Raw genomic sequence first — 20102 nt, 5'->3', positions numbered from 1 at the left:
ACAAATTCTTTTGGAAACAAATGTATCAAACCAAAGTCAGGTTTCCAGGGTGTTTTAAAAAGTAACATAATGTCCTGGTTCAGCCAAGAAAACTTCTGGCTCTTCCTCCTGCACAATCTTATCCAGTTGAAGATTTCTTTGTGGCTGCCATACTGACAGCCGCTCCACCGTCTCAGGAAAAAGGAGTCTAGCCGGCTGGGGAACAGGGGTGTGATATCCCCAGACCCCTGCCCGGATCTCCTCTGTCTTCCGCTGCCCCTTCAGGGCAGTGACAACCCCCAAATCCAGTTGGATCGGGGGTACCTCGACGGCGAGCACAGCAGGGACCCGCAGAGAAGCGGATTCCTGCCGCCGCCGAAGCCTTGCAACCGAAAAATCACCAGCCTCCTTATTTCTAAGGTCTATATGAAAACCTTCCATTTATTCTCAAGTTTTTGTGCTTGAAAACAGAAACTTTATATTTATTTATTTTCTTGCCAATGCCTTAAAGCCTGTTCTGGAATTGTCAATGGGCAGCACTGAATTAAAAAGTTTAATCATGCAAAACATTTCATTTTTACTGATGCAATTCACCCTAAAATATTGAAATTGTTTGAAACCCAATTTTTCATTTCCTTACTTAATTTTATTCCATGTTGCTTTAGTTATTTGTAAAGATTTAATTTATATTTGTAGTAATACTACCTAACTATTTAAAAAAAATTATATAATATTGGAATGCCTAAAACTATGAAGATTTTTTTTTCAATTTTCAGGAGTATAAAAAACAACAGATGTGTGTTACTGGAATTACCTGATAGTCCTTACACTTCTATAAATTCCTCTAACTCTGTCTTAAAATAACAGTTAAGAAAGAAGCATTGGAGAGACAAAATCAAATAACCTGCAAATGTGTTTAAAAGATATGGTTATATGAAAAAGAAAGTGCACCCAACAGAATAACAGAGTTGGGGGGAACCTTGTGGGTCATTTAGTCTAACCTCCCACCCAAGCAGGAGACCCTACATCATTTCTGACAGATGGCAGTCCAGTCTCTTCTTGAAAACCTCCAGTGTTGAAGCTACCACAACTCTTGAAGATGAGCTGTTCCATAGAACTCAGAGAGGGTGCCCTTTTTTCACATCTTTTTTCCCACTTTATCCTACAAACCTGCTTATTATATCTATATGCTAGTGCCAATGCTTTTATGGCTGGGTTGAATAGTATAAGGCAGGAGTGTCAAACTCATGTCGTCACAGCAGTGTCATGTGACATATTGAGACTCCCCCCCCTTTGCTTAACCAGGCATGGGCGTGGCTAGCACATGATGTATTCAACCTGTGGGCTGGAAGTTTGACAGCCCTAGTATAGGGGATGAAGGGCAACACTGCTTGGTATCTCTTGAATTTGTGATGGAATCTGAATCATAATAGTCTTATCTGAGGTTTTGTTTATCCATAAATATTTTCATACATCTTATAAAAATCAGTCCCAAATTTACATTTCATATTTGTTATAAATTTGTATTTTCAAAGAATCAAAAGCTTTAAATATATCTAAAGATCAAATGGCTAGGGAACCCTTATTTATTTGACTAAGCTGTATAATATTTAATAATTTTTGATAGGAGTAGAAATATTTTGATTTGGAATAAAGCCAATTGATTCATATTGATTGATTGATTCATATTAATAATTTTACTAATAATCACTTTTAGTTGACTAACTAACTAGCATATAATTTATACACTCATACACTAAGAATCAGTTCTGAAAATGTTCTTAAAAATTGGTTAATTTTTATTGCTGATGGATTATTTGAAGAATATAAATGTTGAAAAAACAATTGCTTTTGGCCACAATTGATAAATTGCTAATTTTAATTGCATTAATACATCTATTGCTGCTGGTGAGGACAGCATACTCTTCCCCTAATCCAACTAATCAGTTAATATATAGCCAGTTTAATATAGCCAGTTTCCTTTACTAAATGTTTTATCAGATAATGAAATTAGTAAAGCGGTATGCTCAGAAAAGAAACTGTGTAAAGGAAAAGGGACTAAAGCCTCCTTGGAAAACTTGAAGGAGCTTGAGGAAGCTCTCTGTAAAAGAAGGGACAATGGAGGGAATGACTGCTTATGAGGAAGGATAGACATTGATTTGGTAATTGGACAATTAATAAAACAAGCTAAAAAAAGAACTAAATACAAAATGGGACAAACATGCTGTGGGATTATCTAAAGCAGGGGTGTCCAACCTTGGTAACGTTAGGCTTAACGTTACCAAGGTTGGACACCCCTGATCTAAAGACTTGGTATATATGTCAGAGCAAATAAATAAACAAGTTAAGGAAATATCACCGCAAATAGCAGATATTGCTCAGAGAGCCTGCAATGCTTATAGTTTGGATACAAATAACATTCTTGAGATAGAGAAAATTGAAAAGTGTACTTCTGAAATAAAGATCGAATTGGCAGATTTACTGGATTGTAGCAAGAAAAATAATGTATGGATTAAAGGAGTGGCAGAGAAAAGCCAAATAAGTAATTTGACAATTTATCTCATCCCTAAAATTAATGACCTTGAGGTCTCATATGAATTTGATGGATAGAGATATTGAACATGCTCACTGATTTTACTCTCTTTGGAAAACACAAAACTTAGAGACATTTTGATTAGATTTCTGAACTCAAATATGAAAGATTACATTATAAGAACAACATGTAGAGATTAAAGAGATCAAACGGGGCACTATTTTTCCAGGCTATTAATGTAACTACAATGCAGCAAGAAAAGAAAGAAATCCAAGTTATTGACCAAAAAAAAAAGAGAGAGCGAGAGATTTGATACAGGATAGGGCTTTCCTTTCAAATTAATTGTTTTTATGTCACGAAGACAGAAAGTTATTTGAACTTTTACTGAGATGCAGATGGATGAAAGAAGATATCTATGATTTGTTTGTGGAAACAGGCTCAAATACAAGCAGAAGATCAGTCAAGAATGTTGTATTAAGATAAGGAGTACCAGAAATTATATTGACCTTTTTCTCTTTGAGTCTTCAGTTTGGGAGCAAAGAGAAAAAGGAGGGAGTTAAATAAATAAGGGGAATGTCAGGCACAAGGAACCAGAACAATACTGGAGTTGATCAAAACAGTATTCTTATTGCTACTTGCCTATTTACAAAAATCTAGCTAGACTAACTACACTAATTACAGAACAACTAGATAGTCACTCCAAAGTGCAAGGAGGATCTCTCTTCCACTGTTTCTTCCCCTGCAATGATTCCAGGCTAGCTAATCTTTTAATTCCTCCCACAACTTTAGCAGTAGATTCCACCACAGGGGAAGAACCATATCAAATAATAATATAGATAAATGTATGGTGAAGGAACTAATGTAATTAAAATTAGGCTTTGATGGGAATTGCCCTAATACAATACAGATAGAAAAACAAAGATGGTTGTTGAATCTGACTATATTTAAGCAAATTTATATACAATACTTTATACATATAGTTTGTGGGTTTATAAATCATCTGTCACTTTATAAATCAACCCTCGCTTTCACTGTAGATCTCTCTTAATTACTCCTACCTGAAAACTTTATTTTTGATTTCTAGGTAACTGTACCTCTCCAGTACCACCGCTCCACTCAACACTAAAGGAAGACATCCCAAAAGAAAGCTATATGGTTGGAACTGTCCTGACATACCGTTGCATCTCAGGTTATGAATATATTCCTGGAATTAGCCCATCAATTACATGTCTGAACACTTCAAAATGGTCTGAAATTTCATCATTGTGTCGAGGTGAGTATCTTCATTATGGTTTCATTCATTGGGACTGGGTAAAGGGACTTCTGTCCTCAGTGTGAGTTGTGTTGGGGGGTTGCACGAAGGGAGGCTCAGCCAATCTCATTGTACACATGTTGTACTCTGACAATAAAGGTAATAATAATAATTCTGAAAAATATATCATCCATGTTTACATTTTTTCTGTCTCGGCCTTCACTTGCTCCTCCTCTAATGTCAGAACTGTTAAATAGAGATATTAGACAGGATAACAAAGCAAAAGGACTACAAATCTAAGTACGCAAATACAAGCTACATGCATTTGCTGTTGGTTTGGTAGTGATTGTACAAGACCCACAAAAAAATATTGAATAAGTTACCAGGGAGATCAAAATTCTTGAAGAAATGGTGGGTTTAAAAGCAAATAAATTAAGGAAGATAATCCTAACTAAGAACATAAATGTGAAAGATCAGAAGAAATTGGAATTTAAATATATCCAGCAATTTTGGAAGACAGTTTGCAGAAAGGTGTTTCCATATGCCAATTTAAAAAAACCAACAGAGGAAAGCAAAGGAGGACCAACATCATTCTTTTTCTCCCACCTTATAGCAGACCCAGGGCCATCTTAACAGCATTATGGGCCCCAGGAAAAGCACTGTACTTGGGACCCTTACAACTATTCATGAAAGTGTAAATGGTCAATAAAATTAGACATATTGTAAGGTCTGGCAGTATGCTTAAGCCAAAAATGAGCCAAAACAAAGATTTAAATGGAGGCTTGCAAATTAAATAAAGCAGACTTTTATTCTTTGATCAAAGTTAAAGAATCTGGGAAGAAGTTCCTAGCACATCACAAGGGACGTGGGAGGAAAATTCTACAAAATACAGAATGATATCTTGTCCTTCTTATACACAAAAAAGTCTTCATTCTTAGTTCTCTAATTACCTTGTAAATCTCTAGTCATGTAATCTAACTAAGATTTACATCTTCCTGCAACAGATGGATTCTAGTAAGGCAATATTTACCTTTCTTATCTCTTCTCCTATTGTCCATCTAATTGACCACAATTGGCCATTTTTACATTACTTTCCCAGAGAAGTACCTTGCGGGGGGGACGGGGGGGGCGGGGGGGTGATGTTGGGGTGAAACATATTCATGACGGAAAACAGATGGATTCAGATTGATTTAGATGGGACAATCATGTGCTTAATAGGAGAGGGATGTAACTGATTGCAGGCATGAGATATAATCGTTTTACAACAAGTGAAAGGTTAAAAAAATATTTTCTACAACAAGAAGATAAGAAATGCTTATAGGGTGATAAATACTTCTACATTTTTTATTTATTATTACTATTCTCTTCGATATATTTGTTTTATTGGCACTTCCAACAAAATCAATGTTGAAACATTAAAAACATGCTGTACAGCAACAAGTAATCAACATGATAAGCTTTGATGGCACAGTGGATAGAGTGCAGAACATCCTTGCTGTTAATTAGTAGTGGGATTCAGCCGGTTCTCACCGGTTCACTGGAACCAATAGCCAACTTTTTGTGCAGTTCGGCAAAGTGGCTGAATAGCATGCCTCACCCCTCCCTAGGCAAGTGGAGACAAGAGGGAGCTTCAGGATTCTCCTTTTCCAGCACCTGCAAAACTGCAGTTCTGTCCCCATCATTCCAGCATGGATTTTGCTGCAAGGAGGGCAGTGGAGAGCAGTGCAAAATGTCTTCCTGCCCACCTTAAATCCCCAAGTCTCTTCAGGAAAGAGATTGTAGCCCCCGCTGAACCCAGCTAAAACTCAGTGGGGACCTTCTTTCCACTGAGCAGGGTAAGGAAAGTAGCTGGAAGCCAGTTGTTCTCAGGTTTTTCCCTGCTCCAGCCTCCTGACCGTCCACCCAAACCTGCAAGGCAAGAGAAGCAGAAAGGGCTGGCTTTTTGACTTGGTTTGTCTGGCTATTGGCTGTCTGGGGGAAAATGGACAGGGGCCTGGGGAGGAGGCCATTTTCCACCCGACAGATGGACAACCTAGGCAAAAAGCCAGCCCTCAGTGGCGCCCAGCTTCACCAACAGCAGGCTTGCAAAGGGAAATTGTGAGCTGCCACCTGTGTCAAGCTAGACTGGAGAGGGATAGTGCAAGTGGGTGAGCGCTGAGGAGATGGCAGGAGGGAAGCCAGGAAAGAAGCGAGCAGGGGGCACCTGCAGTATACTGTAAAACATGCATTTTCCCTCAGCCCCTTTCTTTCAAGAGCTGCTATCCTCTCACCTATCGTCCTGCTTCTTTGCCTCTCCTCTCACCCCATTAGCCAGCTTGCTAGCAGGAGGTGAATGGGTGAGCTTTATTCCATTCCAAACATTTTTCACCCAAATGACATGCTATTTTTCCAAAGTGGGGAGGTGATGGGGGAAGATGGTGGGGAAATGGATGGTGTGGGTGGCAGAGGAGCCACTTTCAAGCCATTGGTTTTGGTGGGGTGAAGGGTCTCCCCCTATTATGCAGGCAGAGGCATAATTCCCATTTTGGTAGCCCCCGTAGGGAAAATTAAAAATCCTGTGGCTTTAGCTGAGCTAGCGGCAGAACTTCCATGCTCAGGATGGACCTGCCACGCTATCCATATGTACGTATCCACTAGCAGTAGGTGGTGTGTACCAATTGAGAGGCTTTGCCTCCCCTGGGCAGTAGAGCCAAACAGGCTGAGAAGGTGTTGCGTGACTGCCAAACAGTCTCTCTGACAGCCTCACCTGTAGCACTATCAACTGTCTCTAGACCCTAATTCTCCTTAAGCATTGCCAAGCGAGGAACAGCAATGGACCCACAGGATTATTTCTGGAGTTTCAAGTTTGTTTACTTACTTTTATACACTATTTTAATATATTTTTTCTTCTTTCATTTATTTATAGCATTTCCAAATAACAGTACTGTAGACTGTGGCACTAAGCTCAAAGATTTGAATACTTTTTCATATCATCAAAATAAGCCAATGGACATTGTTTGATCTGGTCAATCTTTAATCAATATTATACTAAGCATTAATTTTATATATATATTGTAATTCTGTTTATTGATTCTTACCAATAAATTAATAATATCAATATCAAAAAATTGATATTATATTTTGAAATATGTTTATTTTAAAATTAGTTATTATATATATATATATATATATATATATATATATATATATATATATATATATATATATATATATATATATATATATATATACCTCAATACAGCTGATATAGATATAGCTTTAGATACACTAGCAACTTTGCATAGTTCCAGAGGCAATGCCACCCCTTTGGCAGAGTTATTATAATGTCACAGAAGGATATTACAGGGGTGACACTGCATTTTAACAATGCCAAAATGCTTTTGTCATTTTGATGTAAGCCTGCAGTTCAGCAGATGGCTTGGTTGCCCTGCTGAGGCTGCATCTCTCTGGTGCAAGAGTGAGAGAAGCTTGTCAAATCAGCCTGGGTTTAGATTAGCATTACACCTCAGAGGTAGAAGTGCTGCATTCCCACATGATTGATTACTCTTTGTGGGGACCCCTGTTACCAGACCTGTGATAGGTTGGATCTGAATTACTTCTACATTGAACTGAGAGACTAACATACATGCTTATTATTCTCTTAGGGAGGAAATGTCCCACTCCAAATATACCAAATGGCAAGACAGATGCTGATGATGAGGACGACATCCGTTTGGGTGGCAATGTAACTTTCTCCTGTGTACATGGGTGAGTTGTAGTTCATCTGTTAAAACAGTTGCCTTAGAAAGAACAGCCACAAAAGTCAGTTTAAAATAAAATTAAGCTTGTTCTAAATTGGTCTTCTCAAATGTAAAAATATATAAACAGTCTACCTCCTCAGTTTTTCTACATGAATCAAGAAAAGTACATCTGACCACTACTTGTATGTATAAACATAAATCATTTAGTGAGAAATAAAATGAGTCCTTTGCTCCTAACTGTGGAACATTCACCTTGACAGCATTTTGTTCTGCTTGTCTGAGACTTTTTCAACCTGCTTCTTAAAAACTGCTTCATGGGACGCCAGCTTCTTTATTACTTCCCTTTCTTTAAATATTTTTACCCTCTTTGTTTTGTTTATTTATTGGATCATTTATTAAATATGAATATCACGCATCTGGCTCTTATAATTCTTAAGAGATAACAAGATGAGATTTAGAAATGTATATTCTGAATTGTTTCTCTTTGCCTTTAGGTTTAGACTTGTTGGTGAAGCTACACTTAACTGTGTTCTGAAAGATGGCAAGGTTGATTGGAATAGAGAGCTCCCTGTTTGCGAACGTAAGAGATTTTGCTTTAAGGTCATTTAAAGTTTCTGCCAGTGATTTCTGGTGCAGCTTCCAAAAAAGTTGCAGTGTTCTGTTTAGGCTTTCATACAAGTTGGGAAAGTCTAAGGCATCTGGGGACCCCTGAATGTAAGCAGTGCAGGCAATGCTCGCTTAATGACTATATTATGACAGAGTCAAAAAAGGTGGTTATGCCCTGTCCTTGAATTGACAAATGGTTCATACAGATCCCCTCATCAAATTTCAGGCACTTTGAAATTGGGCCATCACTTATGACCAGTTGCAACCTCCAGCATCATAGTGACTTTGATTCATGACTTTCGATTTCCAGCAGAAAACAACAAACATGCATGTTGGAGGTGATGGATTCCCTTATCAACCAAAGTGTTCATTTAACAACTACATGATTTGCTTAACTCTGGTGATTTACTTCATGATTGCTGTAAAAAAAAAAGTTGTAAACCTGAGTCAGGTCATGCAGAGTAACTGTTATTCTAGTTAAAAGGTGACTTCCGAGAAATCATTGTCTCTCTCTCAGATATCCCTTGTAATCGTCCTGAAAATATTCCTGATGGACAATTTGATCCTGACCCTAAAGACGAATATTATGTAGGATCAGTTGTAATCTACCGCTGTAACAGTGATTTCTCCCTGATTGGACATTCAACCATCACATGCATAACTACAGAAGATGGCCGAAATGGGAAGTGGAATTTACCTGCCCCTGAATGTAAAAGTAAGGGAAAATGGAAGCCTCTTTAATCAGCTGAATTGCCTTTTTAACTGTTGTTGATGGTAAATAAAATTCTTGCAGGAAGAAAATCATGGCATCAACTCTGAAGCTCTGTGGTCCCTGCATGAAAGGGGAATTTGAAAAATAACAAAGAAAAAAAACTATTTTGAGAAATATTGTAGTCATTTATAATATATAGCAAAACTGTTAACTGTTAATTCTGGTCTAATTCAAAGGTTAATTCAAAGAAATGATCCTGTCTTTCAAATATCTCTTGTCTTCGGCCTGATAGAATTCCTGATTCTAATTCCACTTATTACTATGGAAGAGTAGTAATTTATCAAACTGATTCCCTCTGTTTGGAAGGTCAATGACTACATGCATAGTTGCAGGAAGTGGCCTAAATGGAGAGTAGAATTCATAAGGCAGCTATGACAAATGCTATAGTAGTATAAAATATTATAGAATCCCTACATGTTATGCACATAAAATATGCTGCTTATTGGAAAATAATAACATTCAGATTCGTTATGAACAATGTTTTATATTGAGCATCTCTTTTTGGTCATTGCTTGCAAAATGATTGAGATTTCCAATTTCTGCATCTCTAACTAGTAACAATCATCCAACACAGTTACTAGGTTAGATGAGCAACCATTTAAAACCCCAAGCATGCAGTAAGAGTGGTAGTACAGGTAGTCCTTGACTTACCACAGTTGATTTAGTGAAGTTGCAATGGGGCTGAAAAAGTGACATGACCATTTTTCACACTTATGACCGTTGCAGCATTCCTATGATCACGTGGTCCCCGTTTGTATCCTTGGCAACTGACACATATTGATTATGGCTGCAGTGTCCCAGGGTCACGTGATCCCTTTTTGTGACCTTCTGACAAGCAAAGTCGATGGGAAAGCCAGATTCACTTAACAAGTGTGTAATAATTTAACAACTGCAACAACTTAAAATCATATTATGGGGCAAAATTGTCTTAACAACTGTCTCACACACCGACAGAAAATTTGGGCTCCATTGTGGTCATAAGGCGAGGACTACCTGTAGTAAAGAAATTTGGATTTGATGGTATGAAAACCAACTGCAAAATTTGATGGTATGAAAACCAGCTACCAAAACACAAACGGAATAAAAGATTAACCGAATATGATCTTGTAGGGGCTTAATATCCGATACTAGCAGAAGAAAGAAAAATAAAAGCAACCGCAGATTTAGCCAAGAACAGCTCTTGGTTGTTTTTATTTATAGGCTGTTCTGAGCTGGTTTTCTTTAAAAGATGCTTTCTCTTTTCAGAGGTCAAGTGTGATCCACCAAAAGTGGAAAATGGAAAATTAATTAATTTACCTAAGCCTTCATATACCTATAATGAAGCCATCAGCTTTGAATGTAATTCCGGCTATTCTGCTGTGGGAAGCCTGCATATTAAATGTGGGGCTAACAGTTCATGGCTTCCTGCCATCCCCGAATGTGTTAAAGGTAACTATTTTACAGTCTTACAGGAGAGTTTGGTTGACATTTAATACATAATTTTCTGCCTGACTCACATGTATTATCGTTATTGCCTCTACTATTCACTCTTTTCTTTCAAGTAGATTTATAGTGGCGATCACTATTCATTCAGATGATAAGAAACTAACTATAGGTGAATTATAATGAATTATAACAGAACCATTAATGAAATTCAGGTCTTAAAAGCTATTGACTAAGTTATGGGAAATATTCCTATACCTATGAAGTTTTCCATGCCAAATGGGAGTTGATTTGATCCTAATCTTTCCTTGTATATGAAGGTGCTTGCTCATACAATCAGTGGTGGAATTCAGCCAGTTCTCACAGGTTCACCTGAACCGGTAGCTAACTTTTTGTGCAATTCGGCAAACCAGATGAAAATAAAGTGCAAAAGAGTTGGTGTTTTTCTCTCTCTCCCTTCAGTTAATAGCTCTGGTCAGACAGCCAAAAACCACTTAACAGGCAAATACTTAGTTGCAATAACAAAACCGCAGGAATGCAGCGGGCACACACCTTGAATAAACAATAGAAACTGATAGGATTAGGTCAGGGTAACACCCAAGAAACCCATCAATCACCCGTCTAGTGATGGGAATAACCTCTTCCCTTCAGGAAGAAAGACAAGATTACAAACATTTTCATTATGAAGGGTATTAAGCAACACTTCTGTAATCAGCTGATACTCCCTGAAGTTCCCCAAGACCTTTTATAACTGCTGTCGTGTTGGCTACTTCTTGTTTTTTCCTAGGGGAAAAAGATACAGGATGGGACAATGATGCAGCTTGATCATACAGGCCCTGAATTTAACGCATGTGTAGTCCAGCCAGCTGTACTGTTTCTTCTGTGAAGCACCCAAGTTAGAACATAGAGAACATAGAATAAGAGTTGGAGGGCACTTCAGAGGTCTTCTAAGTCCAACTCCCTGCTCCAGCAGAAGACTCTATATCATTTCAGACAAATAATTGTCCCATCACTTTTTGAAAGCTTCTAGTGATGGAGCACCCACAGCTTCTGAAGGCAAGCTATTCCATTGGTTGATTGGTCTTACTATTAGGAAATTTCTTTTAGTCCTAGGATGCTTCTCTCTTTGGTTAGTTTCCATCCATTGTTTCTTGTCGTGCTTTTTGATGCTTTGGAAAATAGATTGACCCCCTCATTTTTGTAGAAGCCCCTCAAATATTGGAACAGTGCTATTTTATTGTGAGTGGGGGAGATTTTTGGCAAAATTGATTAAACAGAAAAAAAGGGCAGGGTTGAATTTGCTTTTTAAATCCTATCAGCACTTCTCTAGATAAAAAGTGAAATATCATTGAAAAGATCACCAGTATTTTAGAGCTGGGGCAATTTTTGCACTGTCAGTTTGAAACAACCTCAAAATTTCCAACGGAAAGAGACATAAAAGAGGCATGGATGACTTTCCTACCTTTATGCAGTTGACTAGGCTGTGCCAGTTTGATGAAAGGTGGATGTCTCAGCTCTCTTCTCTCTGAGATCCTCTGCTTTTTGCAACCTGGTGCCTCCACCTTTCTGCCTTAATGTAGCTGTTTAGTGATTTCTGTTGCCATTGCCTGTCACTCACATGGCTGTGTTTACTTGATATTTTCCCACATAACCTTAGCATGTGAGACAGGTAAGAATTTCACAGGCTATGCCATCATTGAAGAAGAAACCAAAAAGTAAAGAAAAATAAAGTGGATAAAAATGAAATAAATGCAGTAGTGTAAGGCATGTGCAAGGCAGTCCATACCCCTTCTCCTTTAGAAAGATATCATTCTCACAAATGATTTATTTATTTTGTTAGATGTTTATCCTGTCTTTATTACCTTATAAGGAACTCAAGGTGGAGAACTTATCTAATATTCCTTCCTCCTCTTAGTTTCCCCACAACCACAATCTAAGAAGTAGATTGGGTTGAGAGAGAGTGATGGTTTACTGAACCATTTTTTCAAGCCTAAAATGGGGCTAGAAGTCACAGTCTCTTGGGTTCTTGGTCAGCACCTTAACCACTACTTTGGATTTTTTTTAAAGGAAGGAATGTCAAAATAATTTGTAAGAATTGCATGTGAAAACAGGGTTGGCGGAAACAAACTTGTTAAGCTGTAAACATCACAGGTAACATTTCAGAATAATCTCCCAAAGAATGATGCAAAAGGCAAGAGCGGTTGTAGCAAATTACTACCTGAGATGGACCTGTTAGTAGGAAAGGCAACTAGAATAAGCAGTAATACTTTGCAAGATGCATCAAACCTGAAGTCAAGATGTTTGTTATTTATTTGTACAAGGCGAGGATTTTTTTTTATTGAATATGGTGAGCGGCCAGGTGTGAAAAAGAGTGGCTGGGAGGGGGGTGAGGTGGGACTGGGCATGGTGAGCAGAGGCCAAACAAAGTGAGGCGCCTCTCAACCTGAGTGATGTCAAGTTGGCCACATCCACCCAACTCTTTTAGTTAAATGGTAATAAATCAGTTTCTTCAAAAGAGAAATACATACATAAACCATTTTGGTCGTGAAGGAAAAGTCTTCCTGCATACCTCATTCCTCCTTCTGAATAGGTCAGATTGGCTTTTGCAGAATGTGGTGTTTGACTGTCTTGTTCATAGTCATGGTTTAGGATCCCATTTAGTTAACTTACTTATTGGAAGAGATTGAAATATGAGATCAGATCTTGGGAAGTGTATTCCATAATCAGTGGTCTCTGTCCAGGGGTGATTTGACACACTCACATCCAAACCTGAATTATATAAATAGAGCATTTCTCTAGCCATAATGTGAACAAAGGATGGTCAGGGAAACAATAAGTACATTCTGCTAAGCCATGATTTGTTTCAACTATAGCTTGTTTGCTAGTTTATGCTAGTTTAACTGGATATAACTAAACTATAAAGGATGATTTATAAACTGACTTTATAGATTATACTGCACCAAAATCCAAATGATTTCTGAATCCACCTAATGCATAGTTTAAGAGTGGGATAAATCACAAGGCACCATGCCATGAAATACAAAAGTTCAATTCTGCAGTAATTTGATTTATCTGTTTATTTAAGGGTGATATCATACTGGTTCATTTATTGAATATCCACTAAACAACTTTTAAAATGCAATGTCAGCAGTGCTTCTGAATACATGCAATTCCTGATGTTAAATTGTGAACTGCTCTAGGTCATAGTATTGGTTGAAAAATGGGATCTTATGTGTAAAATTAAGGTCAAAAATGAGAAGAACATCTCAGATCATTTTTACAGACAATTTTTACAGAACTTGCAACTTAATTGTTACAATTCATGGGTAAACTCATTTTTTTTCTAGTGTATTACCTATACTCTAAAATACTATTATAGAATGCATCCCTACCACTGCAATACATCAATTTAAATCTTCCTTCAGCCTCTTAGGTCAGTTTGTGGATAGAAGATAGAAGATTGTTCTGTATAATATATGATACACATGAAGAGCATTCATATATTTCCCACCTCCTTTTTTTCTAATCACCAATCAAATGCTCCTTTTTGGTCTGAGATTCATATAATAGTGTGGCAATTTTACTAAGAACTTCCAGTATTTTTTGAGGTACAACATATTGGTTTCTACTGTTGGCTTTGTTGGAAATTGCCTTGAAACGGAGAGATGGAAAAATGAAGAAGGTGCTTGAAGTTGCCCGTGTCTGAGTAAATTTTGTTAAAATGTTTTGTTAGAATATGGTGCCTTCTATATATACACACACAGACACACAAACATATACACAAATACAAATGGCTTGGGTCTTTATAAAGCATCCCACACTTCTATTATAAATTGCTCTTTACTCCTCCTCCCTGAAAACCTTTATATCAATTTCCAGATAACTGCACCTCTCCAGTACTGCCCCCTCATTCAACACTTAAGGAAGACGTCCCAAAAGAAGGCTATCCAGTTGGAACTGTCCTGACATACCACTGCATCTCAGGTTATGAATATATCCCTGGAACTAACCCTTCAATTACATGTCTGAACACTTCAGAATGGTCTGAAATTTCATCATTGTGTCAAGGTGAGTATCTTCATGATGGTTCCATTTTGAAAAATAGGTCATCCATGTTTATATTTTCTATATATCGACCTTCACTGGCTCCTCCCAAACTTCATTATAAAATCCAGTAAAAATCCAAAACAAGTGCTTCATATATCCTAGATGAGAACCTTAGCATTCTAATATATACGGTGAATTAATAAAGAAGAAACAGGGATAACAAATTCCTTTCTTTCAGAAAATTATGTTTTATGGACAGGGGTTTAATCTTTAAGGGATGTATCCTCTGCAATCAGAGTTCAATCTGAGTACTGACACTTCTGTCTTGAGGAAGACAATCTCTTACAATCTTGAGACTACAGATAAATTTCCCTACATAAAATCTCATGCCATTGTACTAGACAGACTACAGAAGCGATTGACAAGTTGAACTGGGCCTTTCTGTTTAAAGTAGTAGAAAAGATGGCTCGGGATTTATACAGGGTCTGAAGTCCTTCTGTACACTCCAGAAAGCTCAGATTATGGTGAACGGAGATTTGATAACATCATGTGAATTCCAGAAAGGAACAAGACAGGGGTGTCTTTTATCCCCTTTGTTATTTATTCTACAGTTGGAACTGTTAAATAGAGATATTAGACAAGAGAGCCAAAGGGCTATAAATCAAAGTACACAATTGCAAATTATATGGATTTTCTGATGATTTGGTATTGATTGTGTAAGACATGCAAGACAACATTGAATGGGTTACAAGGGAGATCAAAATGCTTGGAGAAATGGTGGGTTTAAAAGTAAATAGATTAAAGACAACAATCCTGACTAAGAACATAAATGAGGAACATCTGGAAGACATTGGAATTTAAACATATCCAGCAATTTTGGAAGACAGTTTGCAGAAAGGTGTTTCCATATGCCAATTAAAAAAAACAGAGGAAAGCAAAGGAGGACCAATATCATTCTCTTTCTCCCACCTTATGGAACACCTGCTCTCAACTAGTGTTGTCACTCAGTGAGTGATTTGCAAACATTTCCTTTTCTAATACGTATCTGGGGGGAGGGGCATGGGTGGGATTCTACCAGTTCACACCTATACTCTAGAACCGGTTGTTAACATTCTAAGCAGTTCAGAGAACTGGTTGCTAGAAGAAATTACTGGCCTAATCCTGTAAAGAGGCAGGAAGGAAACATTCTGGTGTTGCTTACAGAAACTGCCTCTCCATTAACCCTTATTACATTCTTGGCAGGACTAGACTTCCTGTCTCTCGAACTTCTCTGGAGTTTTCTTTCCCTTTTTTGCTGGTACTTTGCTTGTGTGGAGTGACCATTCAAAGTTATAACGCCACTGAAAAAAGTGACTTATGACCATTTTTCACACTTACAACTGTTGCAGTATCCCACAGTCATGAGAGGCCAGGCGAGGAGATGCATGCCTCGATGTGAGTGATATTGAGTTGGCCACACCCAGCCAATAACATGACCACCAAGCCACGTCCACCCAGTCACATGACCACCAAGCCATGCCCACCAACTAAGCCACGCCCACAGAACCGGTTGTTTAAAAATTTGAATCCCACCCCTGGGGAGGGGGGAACCAAACAAAGAACAAACTCAGCTATTATTTTAATATATTGCAGCAATGCTGCTGAGACATTCGCAACACTAATTTGGAACAAAAATGCATGTGGTGAAGTGAGTTGAGTTCAAAAAAGTATATGCCTTCCAATAAAAATGTATTATGTAGAAATAGTGCTCTCAGACTCCCCCTGATTAAGACAAAAGGATATCAGATGGAGCAAAAGGGAATCCAGTCTAGTCCATAAGATTTAAATTCCACATCTTTTCCATACTTTCTAGGAGTGTGGAAGAGGGGACACCACCTTTCCCCATGTAACTCTACTCCTTTAACATCCTCTTGCTCTTGAAACTAATCTGTTCAGTGGGAAATCCAAGTGGGGTATTCGTCATAATGAACTCCTGCAATGGTAATCTCTAGGATCTTTTCCAATTTGGCTGGAGATCATTGTTGCTGTTAATACCTAGATGCAGAGCCTGGATATGAGACGTGGCAAGCATATCTCAGATCTGCTATATTTTGGAACATGCTTCTAACTATTTTACAAGCAGGTCCACAGTTCCAAATCATAGTAGGTGGTGGGGCTTTCCTGCTATCTACTCGGCAATTGTGATTAATAGTTTCCTCAGAAAGAGACAAAAAAGAGGAAGGATTGAGAATAGGGCAGGAGAGACAATTATTTCTGAAGTTCTAAGATTACTTACTTTTATATTCTATTTTAATAGACCTTTTTCTTCTTTCATTTATTTATAGCATTTTCAAATAACAGTATTGTACCGTAGATTATGGCCCTAAGCTCAATGATTTGTCAATGTATGTTGTTCGGTCTGGTCAATCTTAAATTAATGCTACACTGAGCAATAATTATATAAATTTTGTAATTCTGTTTATTTATTGATTCTTACCAATAAATCAATATCAATATCACAAAGTTGATATTATATTTTGAAAGATGTTTCTTTTAAAATTAGTTATACTGTATATATCGAGCTCAATATAGCTGATATAGATATAGCTTTAGGTAAACTAGCAACTTTGCATAGTTCCAGCGGCAATGCCACCCCTTTGGCAGAGTTATTATAATGTCACAGAAGGATATTACAGGGGTGACACTGCATTTTAACAATGCCAAAATGCTTTTGTCATTTTGATGTAAGCCTGCAGTTCAGCAGATGGCTTGGTTGCCCTGCTGAGGCTGCATCTCTCTAGTGCAAGAGTAAGAGAAGCTTGTCAAATCAGCCTGGGTTTAGATTAGCATTACACCTCAGAGGTAGAAGTGCTGCATTCCCACATGATTGATTACTCTTTGTGGGGACCCCTGTTACCAGACCTGTGATAGGTTGGATCTGAATCACTTCTACATTGAACTGAGAGACTAACATACATGCTTATTATTCTCTTAGGGAGGAAATGTCCCACTCCAAATATACCAAATGGCAAGACAGATGCTGATGATGAGGACGACATCCGTTTGGGTGGCAATGTAACTTTCTCCTGTGTACATGGGTGAGTTGTAGTTCATCTGTTAAAACAGTTGCCTTAGAAAGAACAGCCACAAAAGTCAGTTTAAAATAAAATTAAGCTTGTTCTAAATTGGTCTTCTCAAATGTAAAAATATATAAACAGTCTACCTCCTCAGTTTTTCTACATGAATCAAGAAAAGTACATCTGACCACTACGTGAATGTATATACATAAATCGTTTAGTGAGAAATAAAATGAGTCCTTTGCTCCTAACTGTGGAACATTCACCTTGACAGCATTTTGTTCTGCTTGTCTGAGACTTTTTCAACCTGCTTCTTAAAAACTGCTTCATGGGACACCAGCTTCTTTATTACTTCCCTTTCTTTAAATATTTTTACCCTCTTTGTTTTGTTTATTTATTGGATCATTTATTAAATATGAATATCACACATCTGGCTCTTATAATTCTTAAGAGATAACAAGATGAGATTTAGAAATGTATATTCTGAATTGTTTCTCTTTGCCTTTAGGTTTAGACTTGTTGGTGAAGCTACACTTAACTGTGTTCTGAAAGATGGCAAGGTTGATTGGAATAGAGAGCTCCCTGTTTGCGAACGTAAGAGATTTTGCTTTAAGGTCATTTAAAGTTTCTGCCAGTGATTTCTGGTGCAGCTTCCAAAAAAGTTAACAGTGTTCTGTTAACAGAACAGTGTTCTGTTTAGGCTTTCATACAAGTTGGGAAAGTCTAAGGCATCTGGGGATCCCTGAATGTAAGCAGTGCAGGCAATGCTCGCTTAATGACTATATTATGACAGAGTCAAAAAAGATGGTTATGCCCTGTCCTTGAATTGACAAATGGTTCATACAGATCCCCTCATCAAATTTCAGGCACTTTGAAATTGGGCCATCACTTATGACCAGTTGCAACCTCCAGCATCATAGTGACTTTGATTCATGACTTTCGATTTCCAGCAGAAAACAACAAACATGCACGTTGGATGTGATGGATTCCCTTATCAACCAAAGTGTTCATTTAACAACTACATGATTTGCTTAACTCTGGTGATTTACTTCATGATTGCTGTAAAAAAAACAGTTGTAAACCTGAGTCAGGTCATGCAGTGTTCTGCTTAAAAACAGCAATGACAGACAATTCCAATTGTTAAATAAGAACTACCTGTGCTGTAGAGAAGGAGGTTTGAACATTGAACATTCTTGTTTAACTAAATCATGTATTACTGTTCTTTATTTGAAATCTCTGTGAAGATTTTCATATATAACAATCCATTGCTATTCCTGTGAATTCCAAATCCCAAATTTCTTGCAGTAATGCTACTGCTTTCTTACTAAGATTGGAAGATATCTCCATCAACTAAATAATCTATTAAACTGCCAAACCATTTTTATGCTTCTCCACAATAATTATTAGTCCTTCGGTTGCCTAAAGTGTGTTGCAGTAATTCCCCAATATCTCCAAAATAAATCTCTCTCAATCCTATCAATATACTGAAAATAACTGTTCTAAGGATATTAGCAAAATCCATTGTATAGCTATAGCCTTTGACCGCAACAACAGCTAGGTGACAAAACCTCAACCATGAACAGGGTAGAGTCCAAATGGTTTCTTTCTTTATTATTTAATTTCTATGCATTCCATCTCATTAGTACAGTGACTCTAGATGACTTACAATATAATAAAGATTTAAATAATTATGTAATATGATTTCTCCTCTGCTACATGCCAAGTAAGCTTTTTGCTCTTGGCTGGTGGAAGGAGAACATTTCTCTGCTTATTTACTTGCCTGTAGTGAAACAGCCTGAATATTCTTCCAGTGCCAAAGAGTAACTGTTATTCTAGTTAAAAGGTGACTTCTGAGAAATCATTGTCTCTCCCTCAGATATCCCTTGTAATCGTCCTGAAAATATTCCTGATGGACAATTTGATCCTGACCCTAAAGACGAATATTATGTAGGATCAGTTGTAATCTACCGCTGCAACAGTGATTTCTCCCTGATTGGACATTCAACCATCACATGCATAACTACAGAAGATGGCCGAAATGGGAAGTGGAATTTACCTGCCCCTGAATGTAAAAGTAAGGGAAAATGGAAGCCTCTTTAATTAGCTGAATTGCCTTTTTAGCTGTTGTTGATGGTAAATAAAATTCTTGCAGGAAGAAAATCATGGCATCAACTCTGAAGCTCTGTGGTCCCTGCATGAAAGGGGAATTTGAAAAATAACAAAGAAAAAAAACTATTTTGAGAAATATTGTAGTCATTTATAATATATAGCAAAACTGTTAACTGTTAATTCTGGTCTAATTCAAAGGTTAATTCAAAGAAATGATCCCGTCTTTCAGATATCTCTTGTCTTTGGCCTGAAAGAATTCCTGATTCTAATTCCACTTATTACTATGGAAGAGTAGTAATTTATCAAACTGATTCCCCCTGTTTGGAAGGTCAATGACTACATGCATAGTTGCAGGAAGTAGCCTAAATGGAGAGTAGAATTCATAAGGCAGCTATGACAAATGCTATAGTAGTATAAAATATTATAGAATCCCTACATGTTATGCACATAAAATATGCTGCTTATTGGAAAATAATAACATTCAGATTCGTTATGAACAATGTTTTATATTGAGTTCATCTCTTTTTGGTCATTGCTTGCAAAATGATTGAGATTTCCAATTTCTGCATCTATAACCTAGTAACAC

General features: G+C 37.4%; 1 protein-coding gene across 1 annotated transcript in view; it reads left to right on the top strand.

Moving 5' to 3' along the window:
• The window catches only part of LOC113446113 (complement receptor type 1-like), a 164413-nt gene that overhangs the window by 44016 nt on the left and 100295 nt on the right, over positions 1–20102 (top strand). Inside the window, exons 12-20 of the mRNA XM_087930360.1 lie at positions 3597–3785; positions 7409–7511; positions 7999–8084; positions 8628–8825; positions 10128–10310; positions 14184–14372; positions 17326–17428; positions 17916–18001; positions 19284–19481. Of these exons, the coding sequence (XP_087786486.1) occupies positions 3597–3785; positions 7409–7511; positions 7999–8084; positions 8628–8825; positions 10128–10310; positions 14184–14372; positions 17326–17428; positions 17916–18001; positions 19284–19481 (1335 nt within the window). The remainder of the gene's footprint in view (positions 1–3596; positions 3786–7408; positions 7512–7998; positions 8085–8627; positions 8826–10127; positions 10311–14183; positions 14373–17325; positions 17429–17915; positions 18002–19283; positions 19482–20102) is intronic.

The sequence above is a fragment of the Pseudonaja textilis genome, chromosome 3 (assembly GCF_049901715.1).
Source record: "Pseudonaja textilis isolate UNSWEBS1 chromosome 3, rPseTex1.2, whole genome shotgun sequence".
NCBI lineage: Eukaryota > Metazoa > Chordata > Lepidosauria > Squamata > Elapidae > Pseudonaja > Pseudonaja textilis.
This window is presented reverse-complemented; position numbering and strand designations above follow the sequence as displayed.